Raw genomic sequence first — 22,456 nt, forward strand, 5'->3', positions numbered from 1 at the left:
CCCTACAGGTTCCTCCCCTGGGCTAGGCACAGAAATTACACAAACTGATGTAAGTGATTGGTTCAAATCCATAAGACAACAGAGGTTTCAGGGTACATTTAGGATAAACCTGGATGGGTGTAGTATCAGATTTAATGGGTTAAATCAGTTTACTGAACTTCTGTCTGAGATCCCCTCTAGATTCAAGCTAACTCACAGTCCCCCAGCATCCCAGGATGCTTTGAATCTCCCCCCACACCTGTCCTCTCAGGGTGGGTAGGCCTGCCTTTCACCAAGCTGTCTGCTCTGCCCAGGCAATGAGGTATGCTCGAGTGCCCCCTTGCTTCTGGCCTGGGCCACTGTAGACATGTGGCTGCATTTTCATAATTCAAAGTGAATGTCTGTTCACTCGCTTATCGGTTCAATCTATGGAACTTAGACTAGTCTATAAAGATTGAATCGATTCAGCCTTGGACTTTTGACTATCTGTACTTAGCCCTGGTGCTTGCTTCAGTCTTATCACTTTATAGACTCATAGACTGTTAGGGGCTGGAAGGGACTTTGCAGATCATTGGGTCCAGCCCCCCTGCTGCACCACCTCTGGAGGGAGTTTATTCCACAGTCTGGTCACCCTGACTATGAAGGAGTTTTTCCTGGTATTAAGCCTGAAGCATCCTTCCAGGAGTTTTTATCCACTGGTCTCCAGGGGTGCCCTAGTGAACAGTTGTTCACCAAGCTCCTGATGCACTCCTCTGATATAGCTTTATTCCTTACTCATCTCCTTTATCTATTCTGTTTCAAGTCTTCTGTCATGCTGTTCCTTTTGCCTAGAACCATCTCTCTAGTTTCATCCACGTAGCATCTTTCCTCATTTAAATCAACCTCTTAAAACAATTCCTCCTCTGTTTACATCATTAAAGAAATCTCCTCATCTTCCCTTGAAGGCTGTCATGTCTTTTGCTTTATCTTAGATTTTAAGCTCTTTAAAACAGAGAATATGTCTTTTGTAAAGTGCTGTGTAATTGCAATGCACTACACATAGTAAATCTTTTGTAACACTACTTGAGTGAAGGTTAATGATGCTTCTTGCAGTGTTAACTTATACTCTTAGCCTTTGCCAATTATCAAAGAGAGATAATGTGCAGCATAGATACCTATCCCACTAGGGGAGAGTTGAGGGCACCACAGGAGTTGCCTTTTCATGTGGAAGCCATGATATGCCCAGGGTAGGTCTTTGACTTCACTGCCAATCCTTACCCAAATTAGTACAAAGGTCCTACCTCACACTTCTGCTCTGAGACTGCCAACTTCTCCTCTTTTATGGTAAGAATGCTCCTGACATTCTAATTTCAATGTTTATCATCATTTTCTTGGGGTAAAATTGAAACACATACATCCCTAGTTTTCAAGGTCTTAACTTAAGACTTCTCTGAGTTTTAAAATTGTTCTGTCTAAATCACTTGCATAGTCCATGAGAACTAGCCATTAATACTGCCATCCTAAAAAAAGGTATTGGATCGGTTATCTTGAAAATAATGAAAAATCCCTATGAATTATAGTGATGAAGTGAAAGAATATCTTTTAGACCTATCCAATGAGTTTTCTTCATCTAGTTCTTTACACAGGGATAAAGATAACACTTAACTTGCTGCTGCTTCCATGTATACCTATGTATTAGTTTATTCCCATTTTGTAGTACAACATCAAAACAGTGCAAAGCCCCTAGTCATTACGAGGATAATATGAACAGCATAAAAGTCTTTTCCATTCATATATCTGCTTACATATGTCACAGTGAGTGTGTCTACACAAAATCCTAACTGTGCAGTAGCCTAATTCTACTGTGCAGTACAGTGCGGGGCAAAAAACAATGCTAATAAGCTACTGTGCAGTAGTATTAGGCTACTGCACAGTTAGCGTCATTAAAAAGCCATGCACCAGCACTACTGCACAGCAGCTCCAATTACTGCACATTGATTTAGTACTTGGTTATACAAGAACTAAACTTAATCCACAGTAACTACAGCACATTAATGAGCGTGTAGATGCGCCCAGTTAGTCTATAACTTTAATTCTTCACGGTCTTGCAATTAAATACTGGAAACACATATGGTTTGTGCCATATAGCTTAGCCATTTTAAAAAAAATGTCTAGCATTGAACAAAGACATTAAAAAGCATGGTGGCATCCAACTGTTTGTCTATTATTTTACACAGATGTTTAGATACTCTGGAGAATACTGCTGGAAGCCCACAACCTAGCTGGTGTTAGCACTAAGAGCTGTAAGAGAAGACTCTTTCTAGAGGACTATCATTTTAAGGACTGTTTGTAGTCTGTTCGTTACTCTCTTCTACATTTGTACATGGTGCCTTCTACTAGAAATATCTAGTTCAATCAGAGCTCTTTTTGCATTTTCATTTCCGAAGAAATATCAGAGATACTAAAGGTACAAGGTATTGTTAGAAAAAGTGAACATGTTGTTTTCTGCAAAAATTAGCTTTTGGTTACAAGACAATACCAATAAACTTTACTGCTAGCATTAAAACATGTCTTACAAAAATTCCTATTGTTGCCAAGGGACTACAAGATAGTAGGAAATCTACTACAGTGTCTCTATATCATCGCTTCAAGCAAGAGATACATGCTAATTACTACCTTAAAAATAAAAATCAACATTTATCCTGGGTAATGAGCCAGGTTTAATGGAGGAAAAATTGTAAAAACTATGTGTCATATTCAGCCCTACCATAAAAAGATGCAACTCGACTGAAAACAGCGGTTATACCCACTTATACCATACGAGTTTGTTTGCTAGTCTCTTTAACCGATTTTATCTACACCTTTTCAATTAACTTCAGAATGTACTTATGACATTTTCCAAATGCAGTATATCTTTTATTTTTCTCATATTCCTCGATTTTCACATAAGACTAATTTGCACCTACATTTCCAGTTTCAAATGATGAAACAAAAGCAAAAAATTGCGACTTTGAGACGTTTAACTGCTTAAAACCATTACAATATACAGATTTGAAATAAATTTATGATAAATTATAATAACATATTTTCTCAACTGAAGGCTAAGAATCAAGAAAATCAGAACAAAAAATCTATGAATGTTTTAAAGACTAGATAAAGAATTATGATTACTTATAGCAAACATAGTCATATTGGAAACGTTTTAGCAGGGTTATCTGATTTCCAAGTCTGTTTGCATTATTTAGTGAGAACATGTAGACCTATACCATTCCTGTAGAAACTCTGACTTACTGGTTCAGGAAACAATCATTTAATACAGCCATCACTTCTGTCACTATATTATCACATATTTCAAGGGTTTCTAAAATAATATTACAGAGGTTAAAATCCACCCACAAATGCAGTCTTATTGTTACATGTCTTCCTTTATGATATGATGTTTTATTCTTATGTCTGCTCCTTAAGGGGTTGTAGCATGCTCCTATTATTAGCCCTTCAATCTTTCTATCTTGGCATAACTACAAAATACAGTTAGAACAATGCCTTGTAAAGTTATAATTTGGCAACCAAAAACTGCAAGTCTTAATCATGTAAATTCCATTGCTTTAGAAGAGACTACTTAAGCTTTTTTTGAGTGAGAGCTGTAGGTCTGGACCCTACCTTTTTATTATGAAAATATAATTAATCTTATAAATTAAGTCTGGGGCTTGGGGCACTCAGCTTAAACTAACTTTTACATCAACTAGAGTTTTGTGGTTAATTTTTATGTTGCCTTGGCAAGAATAAAAACCTATGCATCACCAATCAATGTGCTTATTCTGAGAACACACACAGCAACATTTTTTAAAATTTATTTTACAACAGTACTCCGAAGTTTTAGGCAGAAGTATACCACTGAAAAGGCTGTATAAAAATGAACACTGTGCAAAAGAGCTTACAACTAATAACATGACTAATATATGAAGAGTAGCAGAGAGGTATAAACAGACACACATACATTTGCAAATATATTGTTTTATACATGCAAATGTAATAATATGCTTTGACCAGCTCCTCAAAGCCACTACTCAAGCCACTCATTAATTGGTATATTAGCATTTTGGCAGAGGTAGATCTTAAGGAGAGACCTTAAGAGGAAAGAATGCCAGGTCAGGGAGTATATTCTTTTCACAAGGATTGGTTTCAGAGAAAGCAGAGAAGTATGTGTAAAAAGATTAAAAATTAAGGAAGTGATGGTGGTGGGGCAAGGAAGTGGGTGTCTGTTTTGGGCAGTTTTAGTAAGCTATAAGGAATTTTGCACTTTGCTTTTATGTACTAAGTAAATGGAGATGATTGAGTACATTTTTCTGGCATTCCCATACTCAGTCAGTAAATATTTCTTTACATGTAGCTGCTTAATAGTTTTCTTCTTACAAAACATGGCATTTTCTTGCATAGAATATGCACTTTATTTCTCAAAATCAGCTGGTTGAAGTCATGGAGCATGTTGTATCCAAGACATATGGATCCCATAGGGCTGTAAATTGGCGAGCATTAAATGCTGAGGCTCTGGAAGTCATGGCAATTAATGCTGCTACTGCTCCTTCACTGCCAAATTTCTGGATCCCCAGCTGGATGACACAGTCCTGTGCCCTGAGTTGGGCTGTTGTGTGGGGTCACTCTGGTGCATGCAGACCTCTAGATTCAGCATGCAGGGTCTATCTGTTGACCCCCAGCCAGCATGTGGGATTGGCAACAGGGTTGGGATGAGGCTCAGTTCCCTAGGTGCTATTACTCAGTTACTACAAGGAAGATTTTTTTTTCATCATGCTGATTTTCAAAAACAAGGTACGTAATATATGAGGCATGCCGTGTGTGAAAAATTATGCTAATATATGTTCTATTTTTAGTATGGTTAGTAAAGGATTTGGGGTCTTAATACTTTAAAATGCTTATTTAGTTCACACGAGTGATTTTAGCTCATTTTGACATTTTACTGATAACATTTATACTTGCTTTAATAATATTTAAACTTCCCCACTTCCCCTCCCTGTTTCCTAGCACAATAAAAAAACCTGACAGGGGAGGTTGTCAATTACTTCTGTTGCTTATTCTCTAGTAACATGTGCATTCCCATTTGAGTTTTAGCTATATTTCAAGGAATATCAAAGGCCATAAGTAGGGAATTCCAAGAATAAGTCAGATTTCTCAGCAGAGAACTCTTAATAGGGGCATTTTTGGTAAGGCAGTTATCATGCAGTTCATAGCATGACCCAACAGTAGTTTAAGGTTCCTATTATAACACAACTTAGCTATACAGAAGAGTGTGACAAATTAACCTTTCAAAATGCATAATAATAAAGAGGAAATGGTTTTGAAGATCAGGTACTATTTGATCAAAAAATTAAATTGTTTTATAAATTAAGTGGTAAATGGCAAAATAAATGGTAAAAAAAGGAGTAAAGGGTAAAATAAAACTTTCCAACATGCTAACATGGGGGCCAGGATCTGTGGCTTTTTATGATGTTTTGATTCTGACTGATCACTTGATTGGGGGATCAGGAAGGAATTTTTCCTTCTGAGGCAAATTGCCAAATTTCTACCTAACTTGCAGCATCAAGGAGGTACAGCTTGGTTGGAAAGCAACAGAATCTGAAAGTTAATCTGACTGTTGACTTTTCTCAACCCACACATAATGTCCAATAATGGCAAAGGCTAAAAGCACCAACTGTTAGAAGTAAGCAGAGAAGACTATTTTGCTAGTAGACTTCATGCCTGCAGAAGGGGAAAAAATTTAACCCTCTGAACACTGAAGTCTTTGTTGTGTGGCCTTCAACATGCTCTCCTTTCTTAGGCAGGAGGATGAAGGAGGTTACATAGCAGAGCTAAGTCACAGACACTGACCAAGGAAGGTCTACTCTGAATGATGGGATTGGATATGTGGGGGGAGCTCTTTCTTCTCCTGTTTTAGTCAAAGATAAAGATGTTGTTTTAAATAATAAATATACTGTGAATATATTGTTATATGCCCAGGCTACATTTTCTTTTCACAAATCAGCACAGATATATCATTCTAAAAATGTATCCAATTGCCAAAAGCAGGATAAACCAGGGCTGCAAGCAACACAGGTGTAATCCTTTTTGAAAGAATCCAACCAGGAGAGCTCATCAAAACAAAACACATAATTAGACACACAAATATATATGTTATACTGTTTCAATTTACCAAATTTTATTGCACTTGCTCATCTTTCAGGGTAAAATGGTGAACAATTAGATTGCTGACCTAGACAAAAATCCCAGCTAGATCCAAGTAAGGGGTTCAATTCCAAACCAGAGGCCAAATTCAACCTTAGTATAATTCTGCTGGTCAATTAAATTACTTCTGGGATGAATTTCACTTTAGGTTATTAGTTATCTGGACAGAGTTATTCTAGAGAAAGATATTCTCTGTCTAAAAACAACCACTACAATTAACCAATCAGCAACTATGAAGAAAATAATAATATTAATTATAATTCAAAGTATGGGGAAACCATTCCAAATACATTTGGTAGTTATAATTTTTATGAATAATTCAAAAGGATTGTGCTTCATAAAGTTGGCTTATACACTAAGTAGCAGAAAAACAAAACAAAACAATTTAATCATAATATGCATTAAAAACCCCCCAAACAGGCTGATATGTAAATACAAACTTTTACCATTTTCAAAATTTGGAACTGCCTTCACTATAAAGTGCACATTTGAGTTTTTCCTTCCCATTTGGTATCATCAAAGAAACCCACACGGCAATACTTAGTAGACAGGCCTAGATTTAACTGTTGACTTTTATAATAAAACCTGAAGATAAAAATGAGGCTTGGATTAATTTATAAAAGAGAAAATGATGTACTAAAAGCAAGACACTAAATCAATTTTAAACACCAAACACAATTTATGTCTGACTTTAAAACTCATCCTCAAAACATTAATCTACACAAAGGCCAGAAACTGAATGAGGCATAATTTGTGAAACTGATACCTTTCATCACAACCTCTAGCTGAAAAGGTCATTAGATATATTATATCTAAGTGAGCAGCTTATCCCTGCTTCATTACTGATAATTAAGGCAAGTAATATTTTCTTGACAGTAATGTGTCCAGTAAGAGATATAGTCTAGTTTGCATAAAATAAGCATTAATTACCAGAGTAGTACCACAGATAAAAAAAATTAAGTACCTGTGTAACATGGTTTCATTATTTTTTCTTCATTTCCTTAAAGAATTGGCAGGCTCAGAAACATAATGAGCATATTAAGAAATCCATTTTAAAGCATTTATAAAATCCATAACACACATTACACAAATATTCTTGTAAATACATCAACAAAAATTAACACATTTTAAAATACAAACATTTTTTTAAATACTTTATATCATCTTGCATTACTGAGTGCAACTGCCACACCATTTGTTGATGCAGTACAGAGATCAAGTGGCAGATTAATACTTAGGACATCATTTAAAATGTTAATGTATCCAGGTGAAGGCCACAGAAATGCTTCAAGGCCATCGATCCACAACTTAACCTATTTCAAGTTTGTTCATGTGTTCACTTTATTATACTTTATTTACATAAATAACAGTTGTGCTGTTATGCAGAATCATTTATGTCTATTGAGAAAATGAATATGACACATTTTCTAACTTGGTTCACAGTGTCTTGACACGTGTGTAACACATTCCATTCCTGAGCAGAAATACTGCTCAATGTGTTTAATGGGTATATTTACACTGGGTTTGGTATTTACAATTTGTTTGATAGTGAAATCACTTTCACTGCAGGCAACTGTGCACATAATTTTGGAGCAGAATGTATAAAACAGGGGCAGGCAAAATATGGGCTGCAGGCCAAACCCGGCCTGCTAGGCCATTCTATCTGGCCCGCAGGACCCTTAAAAAAATTAGTAAATTAATATTTATTTGCTCCTGGCTGCCTGTCAAACCTGACAGGAGCCAGGGGCAGCAGGACACAGGGGGAGCCCTCAGCAGAACTGAGCAGCTCAGCCCCACCCACCTCCAGCCATTTCACACTCTTCCTGCTCCCACCCTGTTGGAAATGCCCAGAAATGTTTAATGTTCCACTGAAACAATGTAAGCTACTACCAGCTCTTACATGTGCTGTGATTCATATGCTTTTAATCAATATTAATTCCTCCTCCCTAAGAATATAAATCAATCATAGCAATTCTTAGAAACAGAGGACTGGAGAATATATAATATGGGAACTCCTGACCCATCAAGTCCATTTCTCTTCAGTTTCAGGCAATGATTTACCTAAAGATTCCTAAAAATCAAGAAACCCACACGGCAATACTTAGTAGACAGGCCTAGATTTAACTGTTGACTTTTATAATAAAACCTGAAGATAAAAATGAGGCTTGGATTAATTTATAAAAGAGAAAATGATGTACTAAAAGCAAGACACTAAATCAATTTTAAACACCAAACACAATTTATGTCTGACTTTAAAACTCATCCTCAAAACATTAATCTACACAAAGGCCAGAAACTGAATGAGGCATAATTTGTGAAACTGATACCTTTCATCACAACCTCTAGCTGAAAAGGTCATTAGATATATTATATCTAAGTGAGCAGCTTATCCCTGCTTCATTACTGATAATTAAGGCAAGTAATATTTTCTTGACAGTAATGTGTCCAGTAAGAGATATAGTCTAGTTTGCATAAAATAAGCATTAATTACCAGAGTAGTACCACAGATAAAAAAAATTAAGTACCTGTGTAACATGGTTTCATTATTTTTTCTTCATTTCCTTAAAGAATTGGCAGGCTCAGGAAAAAAAAGAGGAATTGGCAGGCTCAGAAACATAATGAGCATATTAAGAAATCCATTTTAAAGCATTTATAAAATCCATAACACACATTACACAAATATTCTTGTAAATACATCAACAAAAATTAACACATTTTAAAATACAAACATTTTTTTAAATACTTTATATCATCTTGCATTACTGAGTGCAACTGCCACACCATTTGTTGATGCAGTACAGAGATCAAGTGGCAGATTAATACTTAGGACATCATTTAAAATGTTAATGTATCCAGGTGAAGGCCACAGAAATGCTTCAAGGCCATCGATCCACAACTTAACCTATTTCAAGTTTGTTCATGTGTTCACTTTATTATACTTTATTTACATAAATAACAGTTGTGCTGTTATGCAGAATCATTTATGTCTATTGAGAAAATGAATATGACACATTTTCTAACTTGGTTCACAGTGTCTTGACACGTGTGTAACACATTCCATTCCTGAGCAGAAATACTGCTCAATGTGTTTAATGGGTATATTTACACTGGGTTTGGTATTTACAATTTGTTTGATAGTGAAATCACTTTCACTGCAGGCAACTGTGCACATAATTTTGGAGCAGAATGTATAAAACAGGGGCAGGCAAAATATGGGCTGCAGGCCAAACCCGGCCTGCTAGGCCATTCTATCTGGCCCGCAGGACCCTTAAAAAAATTAGTAAATTAATATTTATTTGCTCCTGGCTGCCTGTCAAACCTGACAGGAGCCAGGGGCAGCAGGACACAGGGGGAGCCCTCAGCAGAACTGAGCAGCTCAGCCCCACCCACCTCCAGCCATTTCACACTCTTCCTGCTCCCACCCTGTTGGAAATGCCCAGAAATGTTTAATGTTCCACTGAAACAATGTAAGCTACTACCAGCTCTTACATGTGCTGTGATTCATATGCTTTTAATCAATATTAATTCCTCCTCCCTAAGAATATAAATCAATCATAGCAATTCTTAGAAACAGAGGACTGGAGAATATATAATATGGGAACTCCTGACCCATCAAGTCCATTTCTCTTCAGTTTCAGGCAATGATTTACCTAAAGATTCCTAAAAATCATCCACTTCAAGCCTTCACACACTGTAACTACAAGGCACAAAATCAGAAGAATTTAAGAGGATCATGCCCCATGCTACAAAGGAAGACAGAAGTCTTCACAGACCCTGATAATCTTGACCTAGGAGACAAATTTTTTCCTAAAACCAAATTTAGCAAATGTTTTGACCATGAGTGGAAGTGTAAGATCGTCAAGCCAGGAACCTGAGGGTTCCAAGTACAGTAAGGAACAGGATATATACTAATCAAAACCTCCAGTCTTACCTGTGGCCAATGTCCAATATTCCAGAGAAAGGTGAAATAAAACTCTGTCTAAAACCAATAAAGCATTCAGGAGAGGAAAAAATTATTTCCTGGCACCCACAGTGACTAGTAAAAGCCTTGAAGCATGAGACTATCAAGCATGTACCACACTGCAAGATGTTACCTCTATATCTAAACACATTATATGACTAACACTTGAATCCCCATTATCACATATTCTGATTGCTGAATTAAGAATTTACTCTTCTTATCTAGATTATCCCTTCCATAAACTTAGACTGAATGTGGGGACAAAACTTTCTAAATTTTACAGCTTTGGATTCTGCTTCTGTCAGAGTGCTATTGAAACTTAACTGTACTTATGAAATAACAAGGCACTTTTTAGCTTTCATATCAGAGGATATTCTTATTATTTTATATTTGTTAATTTTTATACTTACACGGTGACCTTTAGCATCTTCTTAATTAATGCACATTTTTCAGGTACACATTACATTTTTCAGGAACATCATACAAGCAATCTAGCTCACTTGTCAAGTTATATTTCTATGTATTTTTTCCATCTTTTTCAAGATGCAAAAACAACACACACTAAAGCATTTGGAATCAAAACTAGTAAAAACAATCTCAATTTAACCTTGATTTCTCAGTAAAAATGGTTTGCTGTATCAGCATGATTTTTTTTTAAATCTGGCCAAATATAGTTTTATATTTCTTAACAGAACCATTAATCATTGATAAGTCTTTATGTGTATTTTTATGACAATTTATGTTCATTACAGCCAAACCCAGTCAATCTAAAACAGTCAAAATCACTATTAAAGACGAACCACTTAAGTTTTGCTGAAGCTAAATGAACAGTAGAAACCCAGAGGAGGAAAAAAGTAAATATGGGATGATTTAACTTGTAAGTATTGTGTTTTAACATTTGAGACACTGGTAAATCCCTAATTCTGTATGGAACTTCCTGATTCCTTGCACAAGTGACATCACACCAGTCACATTGCCTTTGGCAGGAATGACTGGAAGCAGGCTTTGTTCTAAACAAACTGAATTCAGACAACACCAAGCTGTTGATTAGTCTCCCATAGCCTTTGTTGCAGCCTTCCAAATTAGGGTTGAGAGTCTGCAGACACTTTTGCATGTGAGTACTCCTACTGAGTTGTCACTACTAATGTGCATAAAGTTACTCACAGCTCTGAATGTGACAAGAACAGGGAATATATTAGCATGTGATAGTAAATAACTGTTTATTGGTAAATTTATAATATTTGAGCAATGATTATGTATATGTTTAGTAATGTCATAAAGTAATTGGCATGTGTATATGCTGAAACACTTGCTAACTCTTATGTTATTATAAACAATACAAATCTAAAAGAGATCCACTTTATCTGTGCGTTTTTATTACAGAATGATCTGAGTAAAAACATAAATAACCTCCTGTCCAGGCTCACAAAATCAGCATGTATTAACAGATGGTCACATTTAGAAATCACTTGTGAGAGATGTTAATATATACTCAATATGTCTCTCTCCTTTTTCTTAATAACTCAAGCATCACTGCTTATGTTTTTGCAATAAATGTTTTCATTGCAGGCACTCTGACTCTCTGCTATTTTCACATTTGTCACTTTTTAATCTTGCCTTTGTGGGATCCACATGCTTAGGTTACTGATACTGTCATAATATAATTAAACAAATTATCACAAAATCAAATTGAAACAAATGGAAAAAATTTCAAACAAACCTGCTTCTAAAATATTGCTTTACAAGAGAGTAAGTTACAAAGAGCACAGATTATATCCATATCCCACTACTTGCCACCTGGAATTCATCATTTTATAGTGCATTTTCTTTGGAAGTCAGATTTCTCATGTATGCCTTTGTCCTTTTATACTAGCTAGGATATATGTGCACTTAGTGCTAGCTTTCCTACATATTTTCAAATTAAATTTGGAACGAAATGTGAAACCAAAAATGGAGTTGGAGGATAGGAGAGGAGGAAAAGGAAAAAAAAGGCTCTTGAAGGACCATGGAGGAGGAGGAGGAGGAAAGAATATGAAGGACCAATGGAACTTATAAAGAAGTAAGAGAAGAGTGAGCTTTTGGTAATGTAAATGTAGCATTTTATTTTGGCTAAAAGAGCCAATTATCTGATTTTCCTGCAACAAAATGCTAAAGGAAAGTATGTTGGTAACATTTAAGCTTCATAATGACCTGTATAATTGTATGTACTCTGTGAACATTTACACAGTAAATAATATTAATACAAAAAAGATTAAACGAACCCTTTCTAGAGCCTAGACCTAGAGCTCTGGCCACACAATTTCATAGCCAAATTATTATGAGGAACTGATGGCAATATAAAGGTACTCGACACCTATGTTAAGTTCACCCAAGATACAGTGTTTGAATAACTAGAGTCCTGTGCCACATACTACGCAGCCATACTTGTCTGGAAAGTGGGCTACTTGACCACAGGGGCAAAGAACCACAGGGGCAAAGATGACCAACCCTATCTACTCTCAGCTAGCATTCTTAGATCTGCAGAGCTTATGAACCACATAGGGTGAGAATGCTATTTCTTTTGGATCTTCAGGTTGATACAACTATGAAAACAACAGCTAACATGGGATGCACCCCCCGCCCATCTATAATCTACAACATTTTTCGTTCCATTTAAATTAACTTTTCTTAAGTCAAGATCAGGTAAGGGAGATGACTGAGATAGGCTCAGAAGCAGTCGTGTACATGTGGAATTCACTGACACAATGCACAAAATTTCCAGTACTTTGGAAGAAGGATAGCCAAGGAAGGCACTGGAAGGTAAGGAAGGTTTGTGCTCTCATGAAAGTAGAAGCTGGCCACTGGTCACATTTGGCAACAGAAAGTGTGCTCCTCTTCTGATCCCTCCTGCTGTCCAGACAAAGAACAGATATAAAACTCAGGAGAGGAATCCTTCTTTCATTGGTAGAAGAGACCAAGCCTTGCCCCTTAAAGGCTAGGGGGATTAAAACCACTGCTACCAAGGGAAGGGAGGAATGGTGGTGGTTGGTGATACCATTCTTTGTGAAGGCCCGGGCAGGAAACATCAAAGAGTAACAACTTTCAGTGAGTACATACCTTCAGTAGGGCTCTGGCTTCCTGACCACAGTGTAGTGTTTTAAGGAGTGGCAAGAAGGGAAGCGGTCCATTTGATAAAGCATGAAAAGAATGTATTTGAATACTGGCTGACTTTAAACCAGGTTCAATGGGGAATGGAAGCAGAAATCAGAAATGTACTCACCTGGAGTACCATGTCTTTTTTGAGCACCCCACTTCAGGAAAGATGCAGACAATTTGGAAATAGTTCGGTAGAAAGCAACAAAAAGAATAAGTTCTCCAGCAAACATGACTTGTGAAACCAGGTTGGAAGAGCTAGGATTACTTTGTCTTGAGAAGGAAGATAGAAGGAATAGGATTTCATTAGCCTTCAAATACAAGGATGGTTATAAAAAGGATGGCAGGGGATAAGATAAGGAGTAATGGTTTAGATAGGGATGAGCCTGCCTTGAGCAGGGATCAGGACTAGATGACCTCTTCAGGGCCTTCTAGCTCTAATTTTCTAGGATTCTAAGAGGAAGGTAAGCTGCTTTACTCATAATTCAATTCCAAAATACGGGAGAAAAGACTGTCATTTTTAAAAGAATCATAAGTATCCATCGTATGCTTAGTCAAAACTTGTTTTTAATTTTCCTGTTGGGTGACTGTTGATTGACAAGTTGTTACTAGAGTTTTTCTTCATTCAACTATTTCTACAGGAGATTTACTTTGAACATTCTGTAAATCAAAGGCAAAATATCCTCCGAAGACCTATCCATTCAAATAAGACAATATCAATTTAATCAAAAATGGCCTCATATATCCAAATTTATTTTTTGGAAGGGAGGAAAAAAGGGAAAGGGGTGTGACAGACAGGCTCAGTGATATGTCAAAACACTGAATGCTTCAGATTTTCTGATTTAAAACAGAACTTAAAAAAAAATTCAACAGTAACTAAAAATGATGTGGTAGAGTTGGGGTAATATAGCCATAATGGTCCAGGAGAAATGTGAAGGCTAAGGATGTTGGGAGGGTCAGAGGCAAAATTTTGGCTACCATGTGCCTGAGAAAAGATACATGGTACTTGAAAGTTTGACTATGTCCCTTCTAACTATACCACCAGCACAATAAAAGATACCCCACCACAAAAATCCTTGCTGAAAATGATATAGTCTGAACCTGATTGGATAAAGTGGTATGTATGGCTCAAAATTAGGCCTTGCATAGAATATTTCAAAGACCTTGAAGGGAGGAGATGCTGTAAAGAAGAATAAAGGTTTGCAAACCATAAGAAATAAAGGTGTGGTTTAGAAGCCTCACCCCTTGGGTCAGCACCCACCTATAGCAAACTGACACTTCAGAATTTCTAAGACCACACACAGCAGAGAAAAAAAATCAAGATACAAATAAACAAGTGGTGCCTGCCTTTGACCCATCCCTCTGGCTATGAGCACGTGGAAGATGATTTGCCAAATGTGATTGTTATAAATCATTCAATATTTACACTAATTTAGGGGATGATACTGATTGTTGATCTCCTACTTCTTTTGTTTAATTTAGTACTATATGGTTTACTGATTATTTTCTTATAGGTGGATTTTAAATAAAATTTGATACAATGATACTGAAATTCTTATCTTTTAATAAGCAACATGGGTCCAGATCCTTTGAGGACTTGGGTGTACATCGGACGGTCACCTTAAAAGCCTAACCAACCTCTCTGATTAGTCTTTGCTTCTCACATCTCACGCGGATCTCAGAAAAAGACAGTAGTATCAGGTTCTTAGACAGCTACAACAGGTTATCAACTTATTCAGGTCTTAATTCAGATAGAACTTTTAAGTTCTTCATTACTAGATAGAACCCCTCCCCCCATCATTAATCCAACCTCTCTAGTGTATTTAAAAGTTTGAATCTCTAATTACTTCATTTTTTAAATGTTAAATTAGACTATACTGTGTATCAGTTTATTCTGGCCATGTGTAACTTGTATGATAACAGGAGATAAGCTAACATTTTTTAAAGTAAAATTGAAAGCAAGATGCAATACTTCTTCCCCTTTCTTGTCCACTTAGAACATTAAGCTTAAAATGAGTTTTTGCACAAATTTTTTTTGACTCTGGCTTTTTTTCTAATAATACAAGCATAAATGTATGCTCCTCATGTTCCCATACTTTCCCCAATGATAGAGATGAAGTAGTAATGGTACCAACACAAACCAGGCAGCTTTTCAGTACTTTCACAATGTATACTTGAAAGTTGAGTTTTTAATTTAGTCCTACACAAATGGAAAAACCGTGTTTAAAATTCTAACACCATGAAACTTGCAGTTTTATGCTGCACCTACATGACATCCCTTTTTATGTACAGAAAAAACATGTGAAAGTACACAAACCTTTTAAAGACAATTTTCTCTGAATTCTGGAACAGGGCTTTTCCTATATTAGTTATCAATTTTAAATTATGGAAAAAATTCATATTGGAGTAGTAGTAGTAATAGTTTATTTACAGCTTTTGATAAAGCAATACAATAAAATGTATACTAAAATTATATAGAATAAAATAAAACATGTATATCATCTATAATTTTTACTAAAAGTATACAATACGATTTTTCATTCTAGCAGTTTACATAAAATTAAAACAGAATGTACGATATGATGATACAAAAAAAATACACTGAAGATGGACAATAAAACAAAGCAGAGGAATTTTATTGGATTTTGGCCCTTATTCTTTGTGCAAGTAATGAAAACACACCTAAGGAGTATAGGACAGGCGCCCAATTGTTAGAGAAGCCAGACTGGCCAGGATTTAAAATTTCCCATTAATGGAGTGATCCTTTTTCCTTTTACTTGGAGATAGCCTGTCGTTGTTTGTAGTTCTTCACAGACAAGTAGGTTTCCAGGCCAAAGGAGTGCCTCATTAATCTTAAAAAGGCAAAGTTTGAGAAAGTCTCACTTCCTGCACACTGGCATCTTTCATTCTTAAATGTATATTGTATTTTAAATAAAGAGGAAATATTGGGTCACTGATCTTAACTACATTTCCCAGGCCATTTGATTGGAAGAGAATATAGATGTTATTTAACCATCCAAACAAGGGTTTATCTGGAAAAGGAAGAGTTGCCAGAATGCACATCTTAGGGTATCTGGTAGGTGTAAAAGATCTAATTTTTATCCAGTAGTTAAGAGTTCTTAATTGAACTAAGATGCTCACATTTATCAGTCCAGTTTCAGAGTGCATGAGCCTCCCATTGTAGAATTAGGTAGAAATAAATGCTGCCTTCAAAAGTAATTAGAAATCTTTTCTGTTTTTCAGTTGGACCATAGGGTCAGCATGCCAAAGTTCTGCTCCATACAATAAAATGGACTCTACCTAAGATCTACAGATCTTTAGTGCTGCCAAGACTACTCTTCTGTCTTATTGTAAAAGGATAAAAACTCTGCCCAAGGCTAGTTTTGCCCTAGTGTTCACATTTTCTCTGTGCTTATTCCACTTTTTTTTGCTAAAACAGGCATTTTAAAACAAGGCATTTAAAAGAATACCGCCACTTTTAGTTTCTTTTCCTGTAAAAAACAAACTTATGTTCTCCTACCATTTCCAAAAAACAATACCTTAGAAGGCTATTTTTGCATGTACCATAAAGCTCTCCAACAACTAATCATTACTTACTCATCAAATTTAGGGCATCTAGGCAATGCCCTGTACAACAGTTTCCCAATAAAGATGGGTTCGACAAAGATGTTTACTCTGCTACTTTTTAATTTATTCTTGAATGATCTAAAACAGGTGCTAATAAAGAATCAATTCCATACACCCATGATACTGAATGACCCTATCTCTGTCTTCCTTTATGCAGATGATTCATTAATAAAGTCATAATCCCAAATAAGCCTCCAAAGGTTATTAGATTATTTCCAGCAGTAATGTGCCTCCAATAGGTTGGAAATCAACATGTTGGAGTAACTACTGAAACCAATCAACCTGGACCTGTATTTAATTTCATCAGCATTAGAGCCATCAGGTAGAAACTGACTTGATGTTTTAACATCTATATTGTTTTATTTTAATTAATTATATATTAAAATGTTTGTAAAACATCACCAGTATTATGTTATCATCATGCAGGGCTGAAGCAGTTAAATACGTAACAGTTTATATTTCCTCACTGTTTAAAGTTACAACATTTATGTTTGTACATTTTGTCCAGCTAAGGGGACTAGATTTCCTTACAGAATACAGTAGTTGGGTTATATATATAGTCCTTTCTGCACCAAGGAGTTTGTGAAACCTGTCACATAGGTTGACAATTAGGCTACATACAAGAAAAACTAACCAGGCCTAAGAATTTAAGCTTTACTATACTTCAGCATCTTAGAACCAGTCAAAAGTAGGGCTGGAAGGAACTTCAAGAGGTCATTTAGTGAACCTTGTCTAAACCATTTCAGCCAAGCGTTTCTTACCTTTTCTTAAAAAACCCTTCAAGGATGAAGATACCACAATCCCTCTGGATAATCTGTTCTGATGCATACCTGCCGTCATAGATAGAAAGCTCTTCTTAATATCCAACCTAAACTTCCTTTGTTGCAATTTAATAAGATTGTTACTCTTTGTCCTGTCCCAAGCCCTGAAGAAGACTCTCTCACTAATCTTCTTATAACCATCTCCAGTGTATCTAAAGACTTATCAAATCCCTCTCCTCAGTCTTGTTTTCTCGACTAAATAATTCCAGTTCTTCCAACCTTTTTTCAAAAGTTGTTTGCTAGATGTCTAGTCATTTTTGTTGCTTTCTGCTAGACTCTTCCCAATGTGTATAGAATCTTTCCTGAAGTGTGGTGCCCCAAAATTACACTGCTTTACTCGTACTGAATAAAGTGGAAAAATCACTTCCCTTGATTTACAGGCAACACTTCTGTTAGTATAAACCAGAATGTCAGTAGACCTCAATCTTTTAGCCCTGCAGGCTGGATGAGTGGCATGGGGCCAGTCCATGAGCTGGATCCCTGGACAGGGAGTGGTAGGAGGGGCAGCACCTGGACTGGGCCCCATGCGACCCCATCCCTGTGCTTCTGATCTAGTGTGCAGGGCCCATACTATCTGGCCTACTGGGCTCCCCATGGATCCAGAAATCTGTTAGCAGGGAAGTGGCAATTAATGCTGCTACCACTCCCCCAAGGTCAAATTTTCAGGCCCTACAGGTTCTACAGGCCAGATGACATGGCTCTGTAGCTATGAGCACGGGGTTGAGCATGCCTGCAGTATGCTATGGCCTTTTTTTCCCCTTCTGGAACAAAAGTACACTGTTGACTTGTATTTAGCTTTGAGGTCCACCAAAACCACTATGGCCTTTTCTGCAGTACTGCAGCCTAGCCAGTCACCCCACAATTTGCATTTGTGAAAATCATTAGATAATTAATTCTAGATACTGGTTTTAATAATGATTCAAAGAGAGCAAAAGATTCTATGAACATCTCTATAGTTTCATTTCCCAAACAGGAGCACGTACAAAAGGCAAGAACTGGTCCAGGTGACTACAGTTTGGTAAACTGATTAGATGAAAGTGCCTACTAAAATCTGAATTTTAAGGCAAGCATCTGAATTTTGTTTTTTCATGCCTTAGTCAGGTACCTGCAACATGTATATGCTCTAAAGTTTGGACAAATATTTTTAACTCTGTTTTAGCAAGGATGAACTGATTCGTTGTAGTAAACTTTCATTTCACAAACAGAAGATGGCTGACTTTTGGATGGCTGTCACTGTTTGTTCTATCAGTCTACAACAGGAAATATGGTTTTATGTACATTAGAAAAATAATAGTAATTATAATAATATAGCTGAAGTGCTTCTCTGGAGCAATAGGAGTTAATGGGACCATCTGGCTGGCACTACAGAACTTAAAACTCTCAACAGAAGACACCATAATTTTATTGTAATTCTGACTTTTCATTTTTGTTTTTCACGCCGTAATAGTAAAAACTGTTAACCTTAATTCTTTTAGAAAAGGAACCAAAGGAAAAATGAGACTGAAAGCTCACTATATTTCCACAAAATACACAGAAAAAAACAAATTGCTAACACAATCAATCAGTAAGGCTATCTCGTGTAAGAATCCTCCCTTCCAGTCGGAAAGAGCCATTTATACTGATGCATTAATAGAAAATTTGAGGGAAAAATATGCAGCATGTCTGGCACAGTATCTGAATCGAATTTCTGACCCTTTTGAGAATAGTACAAAGAACCCAACTTCATGCTTCTATCTGAGAATGCCAGCTGGCAGCCTCAGTACAGTTCCACCAATACTGCTCTTTATTTTAAAGCAGAAAAATGTGAATAATACAAAATAAAACAAGATCAGAGGATAATGCAACAGAAATATCACAGCTAAAATTTGTCTAGCTTTTATGTTACAAATTTCTTAAAACACAGCTTTAACTGTTGAATCTGATCTATGACTTACCAAGAGAATATTTAGGTGTCAATATATTTTCCACGTAAAAATTTAACAAATAAAGGGTTGGATCAGGAACAAGTTCCTAGGTGTTTATTTTCCCAGTTCTGAAGTTGCAGACAGGGTGACAAGAAAAATAAAGACAGGCAGAGAGATGTTTGAGTTCTTTCTGGCATACCTCCAAAGGAACTTAAAATGGCTATTCTTTCCGCAGAATCTTCACAGGCAGTAAGTCTAGGATGTTGATTAGAGCCTTCATTTGCTGTTTTGGCAAAAGCATACTGAAAAAAGATGCTTGTTTCATTTAAAATTGTGGTTACTGTATAAGCACAGTCAGTGCTTTTCAATTACATTTTGTAAGGCTGTTTAGTATACTATCTTAGTGCTCATGTGAAACAGCTGCACTGACACAATGGACTGCAGCCGTTCTTACTGTCCCAATAATCCACATATTAAAGAGTCCCTAAGTACTCATTGATGTGACAGACCATAACAACTCCCTTGGAGCTGTTACAGTTTATCAGGTCAGTGATCTGCATATTAAGGATTCCCCAAGTACTCATTGACAGGTAGTGTCTCATGCACTTGTACTAAGATAATAATTGCTTCCTAGGAACTGTTAAATCCCAGTGGAAGAAATAAATGAATTTAAAATCACCAAGATTGCACTGCAATGCTTCTTAAAGTCTGAGAAATCTACAAGAGTACGGCATCTGAAATGAACTACCATACTTAGGAAATACTGTTGCACTAAATATTGGAGGAGGTTAAAGTGTTGCACACTTCTTGTGCTGAGAATTAAAATTACCATTTTTCTCTTAAGAAAAATAGAAGAGTCAAAACTTACCCTTGACTATTTTAGTAAATCATCTCTTTAGAAGGTTGCACAACCTGCCCCCACGTGACTTAGCGAGCTCCCTAACCCCTCAAATGCATTATTAGCTTCCTCTCCCTCACTCTCTGCCTCTCTGCCCTCCAATTCCTTTATTTAATTTAGCCAATTTATTCAGTGAGTTCTTCCACCCTCACCTCTCTCCACTAATCCTCTCCTTACATTTCTTCTTTTTTCTTCCTTCCTTTTTTCTGTACACCACAGCAAATTCTCCCTTTTGCTACCTACGTTCCTGGTCTCCCTGTAACCTTAGTATTCTTATTATGCTTTTCCTCCTCTTACCCTCTTCCTTCACTTCTATTCAACAATTTAAGAGAATATTTCATGCAATATTCTCCCACTGCTAGATTATGGAACCCTTTGACCTGGTAAGGACCTGTAACGATTCTTCTCCAAACCTTGTGCATCATCACACAGTGAGACAGATGCATCTAAACAGATTCACATTTTGGTCAGCACTCATTTTCTGCAATGTGCCAGACAAAGAAAGAAGTGGAAGTACCACTCAAGAGCACTGAAGAAATGATTGACTATATGGGAACTGCACAATTGGTGCTCCTAAATTAAAGGTAGGAATCCAGTTTAGAGCCCTGTTCCATGACACTAAATTAGAATACCATGGGATCTTTCTCCAGGACAGACCTGTGGCTGAGAGGGGAATCTTCACCTTCTTGGTATAAACAGGGAAGTTCAACTAGCAGCTTGTGGGCTGTATGTGGCTGCTGAGGGATTAATTTGGAGCCCCCAGGCTCCTGATCCAGGCACTGCTCCCCAGTCACTTTTCTGCTGCTGTCTCCAGGGTCTCCAGGCTTCTCTCTCCTCCTCCAGCTTCTACCTCCTGCCCCTGACCCTAGAGGCAGATGCAATGGTATGACATGCAGGGCTGTGGGAACCTATAGCCAGTGGGCTCAGGAGGACCACAGGATCCCGTGTGGCATAGGGGCAGCCACCATGCTGTGAGGAGGGGACCTATGGTGTGCAGGATGCTGCCTGTGTGGCATGTAGCCAGAGGATATGTGGTCACCCAGAAGTTGGACAGCCCTGGTATAAGCAAAGGTACAAGCACTGGAATCCCTCAAGTATGGGTTTGAATTTCACCTGCAGTTTTGTAATGTACAATAAGCACAAAAATTATGCCAAGTCAGTTAGAATGCATGTTAGATGTACATGTTTTCTGTGGTTTATTTATATATAGCTAACTTCAGAGCCTACAGGCACAGAATCCATCAAGGAATGGTTTTGTTTCAAAACTACACAACTGAATCACAAAGTGGAGGAAACATTTGGGGAAATAAAAGATCTATAGTTTAAAAAATTCAGGATGCAATAACAGGTGTAATATGTAATCAGAATGAAATTAATTACATAACTGTTCTATAAGTGAGAGGCAAGGATTTTGTTGGGCGATATCTTTTATTGGACCAACTGTACAGTTGGAATGAAGCTAGAATGTACGGCATTCTTCATTCTTCTTCAGAATGCTGAACAAGAATGCTTTACATTCAAGATTCACAGTGTTGGAAAAATGGTTGGAAAATACTTCATTACTGCTTGGTGTGAAAGATGCTCACCCAAAAAAACCAGCCATGATTCAATACTGTGATATCAAAATGCAAACTCTGCAACATATAATAATGTCATTACATACTGACAGAATGCTACAACACAAATTTCATGTTTCACGAAATGGGTAAGGAAGCATTGGGTGGCTCTGTTATACTTTGTCAGTGCTAACTGCATTGTAATGTGTGTATGTCATGAGGAGGTGTGCTTCTGTGATCATACACTGTACCAGAAATCATACTTAATCCAACCCAGTCTCCTTCAGAGCCAGTGTGTTTTTGAAGCCTCAAGTAACCTGAATTAATAGAATACGTCAATTAAAAACTGCAGGCAGGATCTG

General features: G+C 36.9%; 1 protein-coding gene across 8 annotated transcripts in view; it reads right to left on the minus strand.

Annotated features, from left to right (window-relative positions):
* Nucleotides 1-22,456, minus strand: part of ELP4 (elongator acetyltransferase complex subunit 4) — a 268,164-nt gene that overhangs the window by 76,817 nt on the left and 168,891 nt on the right. Inside the window, exons 10-11 of one of the 8 annotated variants that reach the window (XM_025213341.1) lie at nt 17,677-17,745; nt 15,850-16,140 (exon numbers count right to left, since the gene is read on the minus strand). The exons of 6 other annotated variants lie outside the window; for them this stretch is intronic. In XM_025213341.1, coding sequence (XP_025069126.1) covers nt 17,695-17,745 — 51 coding nt within the window. In that variant the 3' untranslated portion in view covers nt 15,850-16,140; nt 17,677-17,694. Of the gene's footprint in view, nt 1-15,849; nt 16,141-17,676; nt 17,746-22,456 lie in introns of those variants that run through there. One more of the 8 variants, XM_025213340.1, reaches the window with a different exon arrangement.

The sequence above is a fragment of the Alligator sinensis genome, unplaced genomic scaffold (assembly GCF_000455745.1).
Source record: "Alligator sinensis unplaced genomic scaffold, ASM45574v1 scaffold439_1, whole genome shotgun sequence".
Classification (NCBI taxonomy): domain Eukaryota; kingdom Metazoa; phylum Chordata; order Crocodylia; family Alligatoridae; genus Alligator; species Alligator sinensis.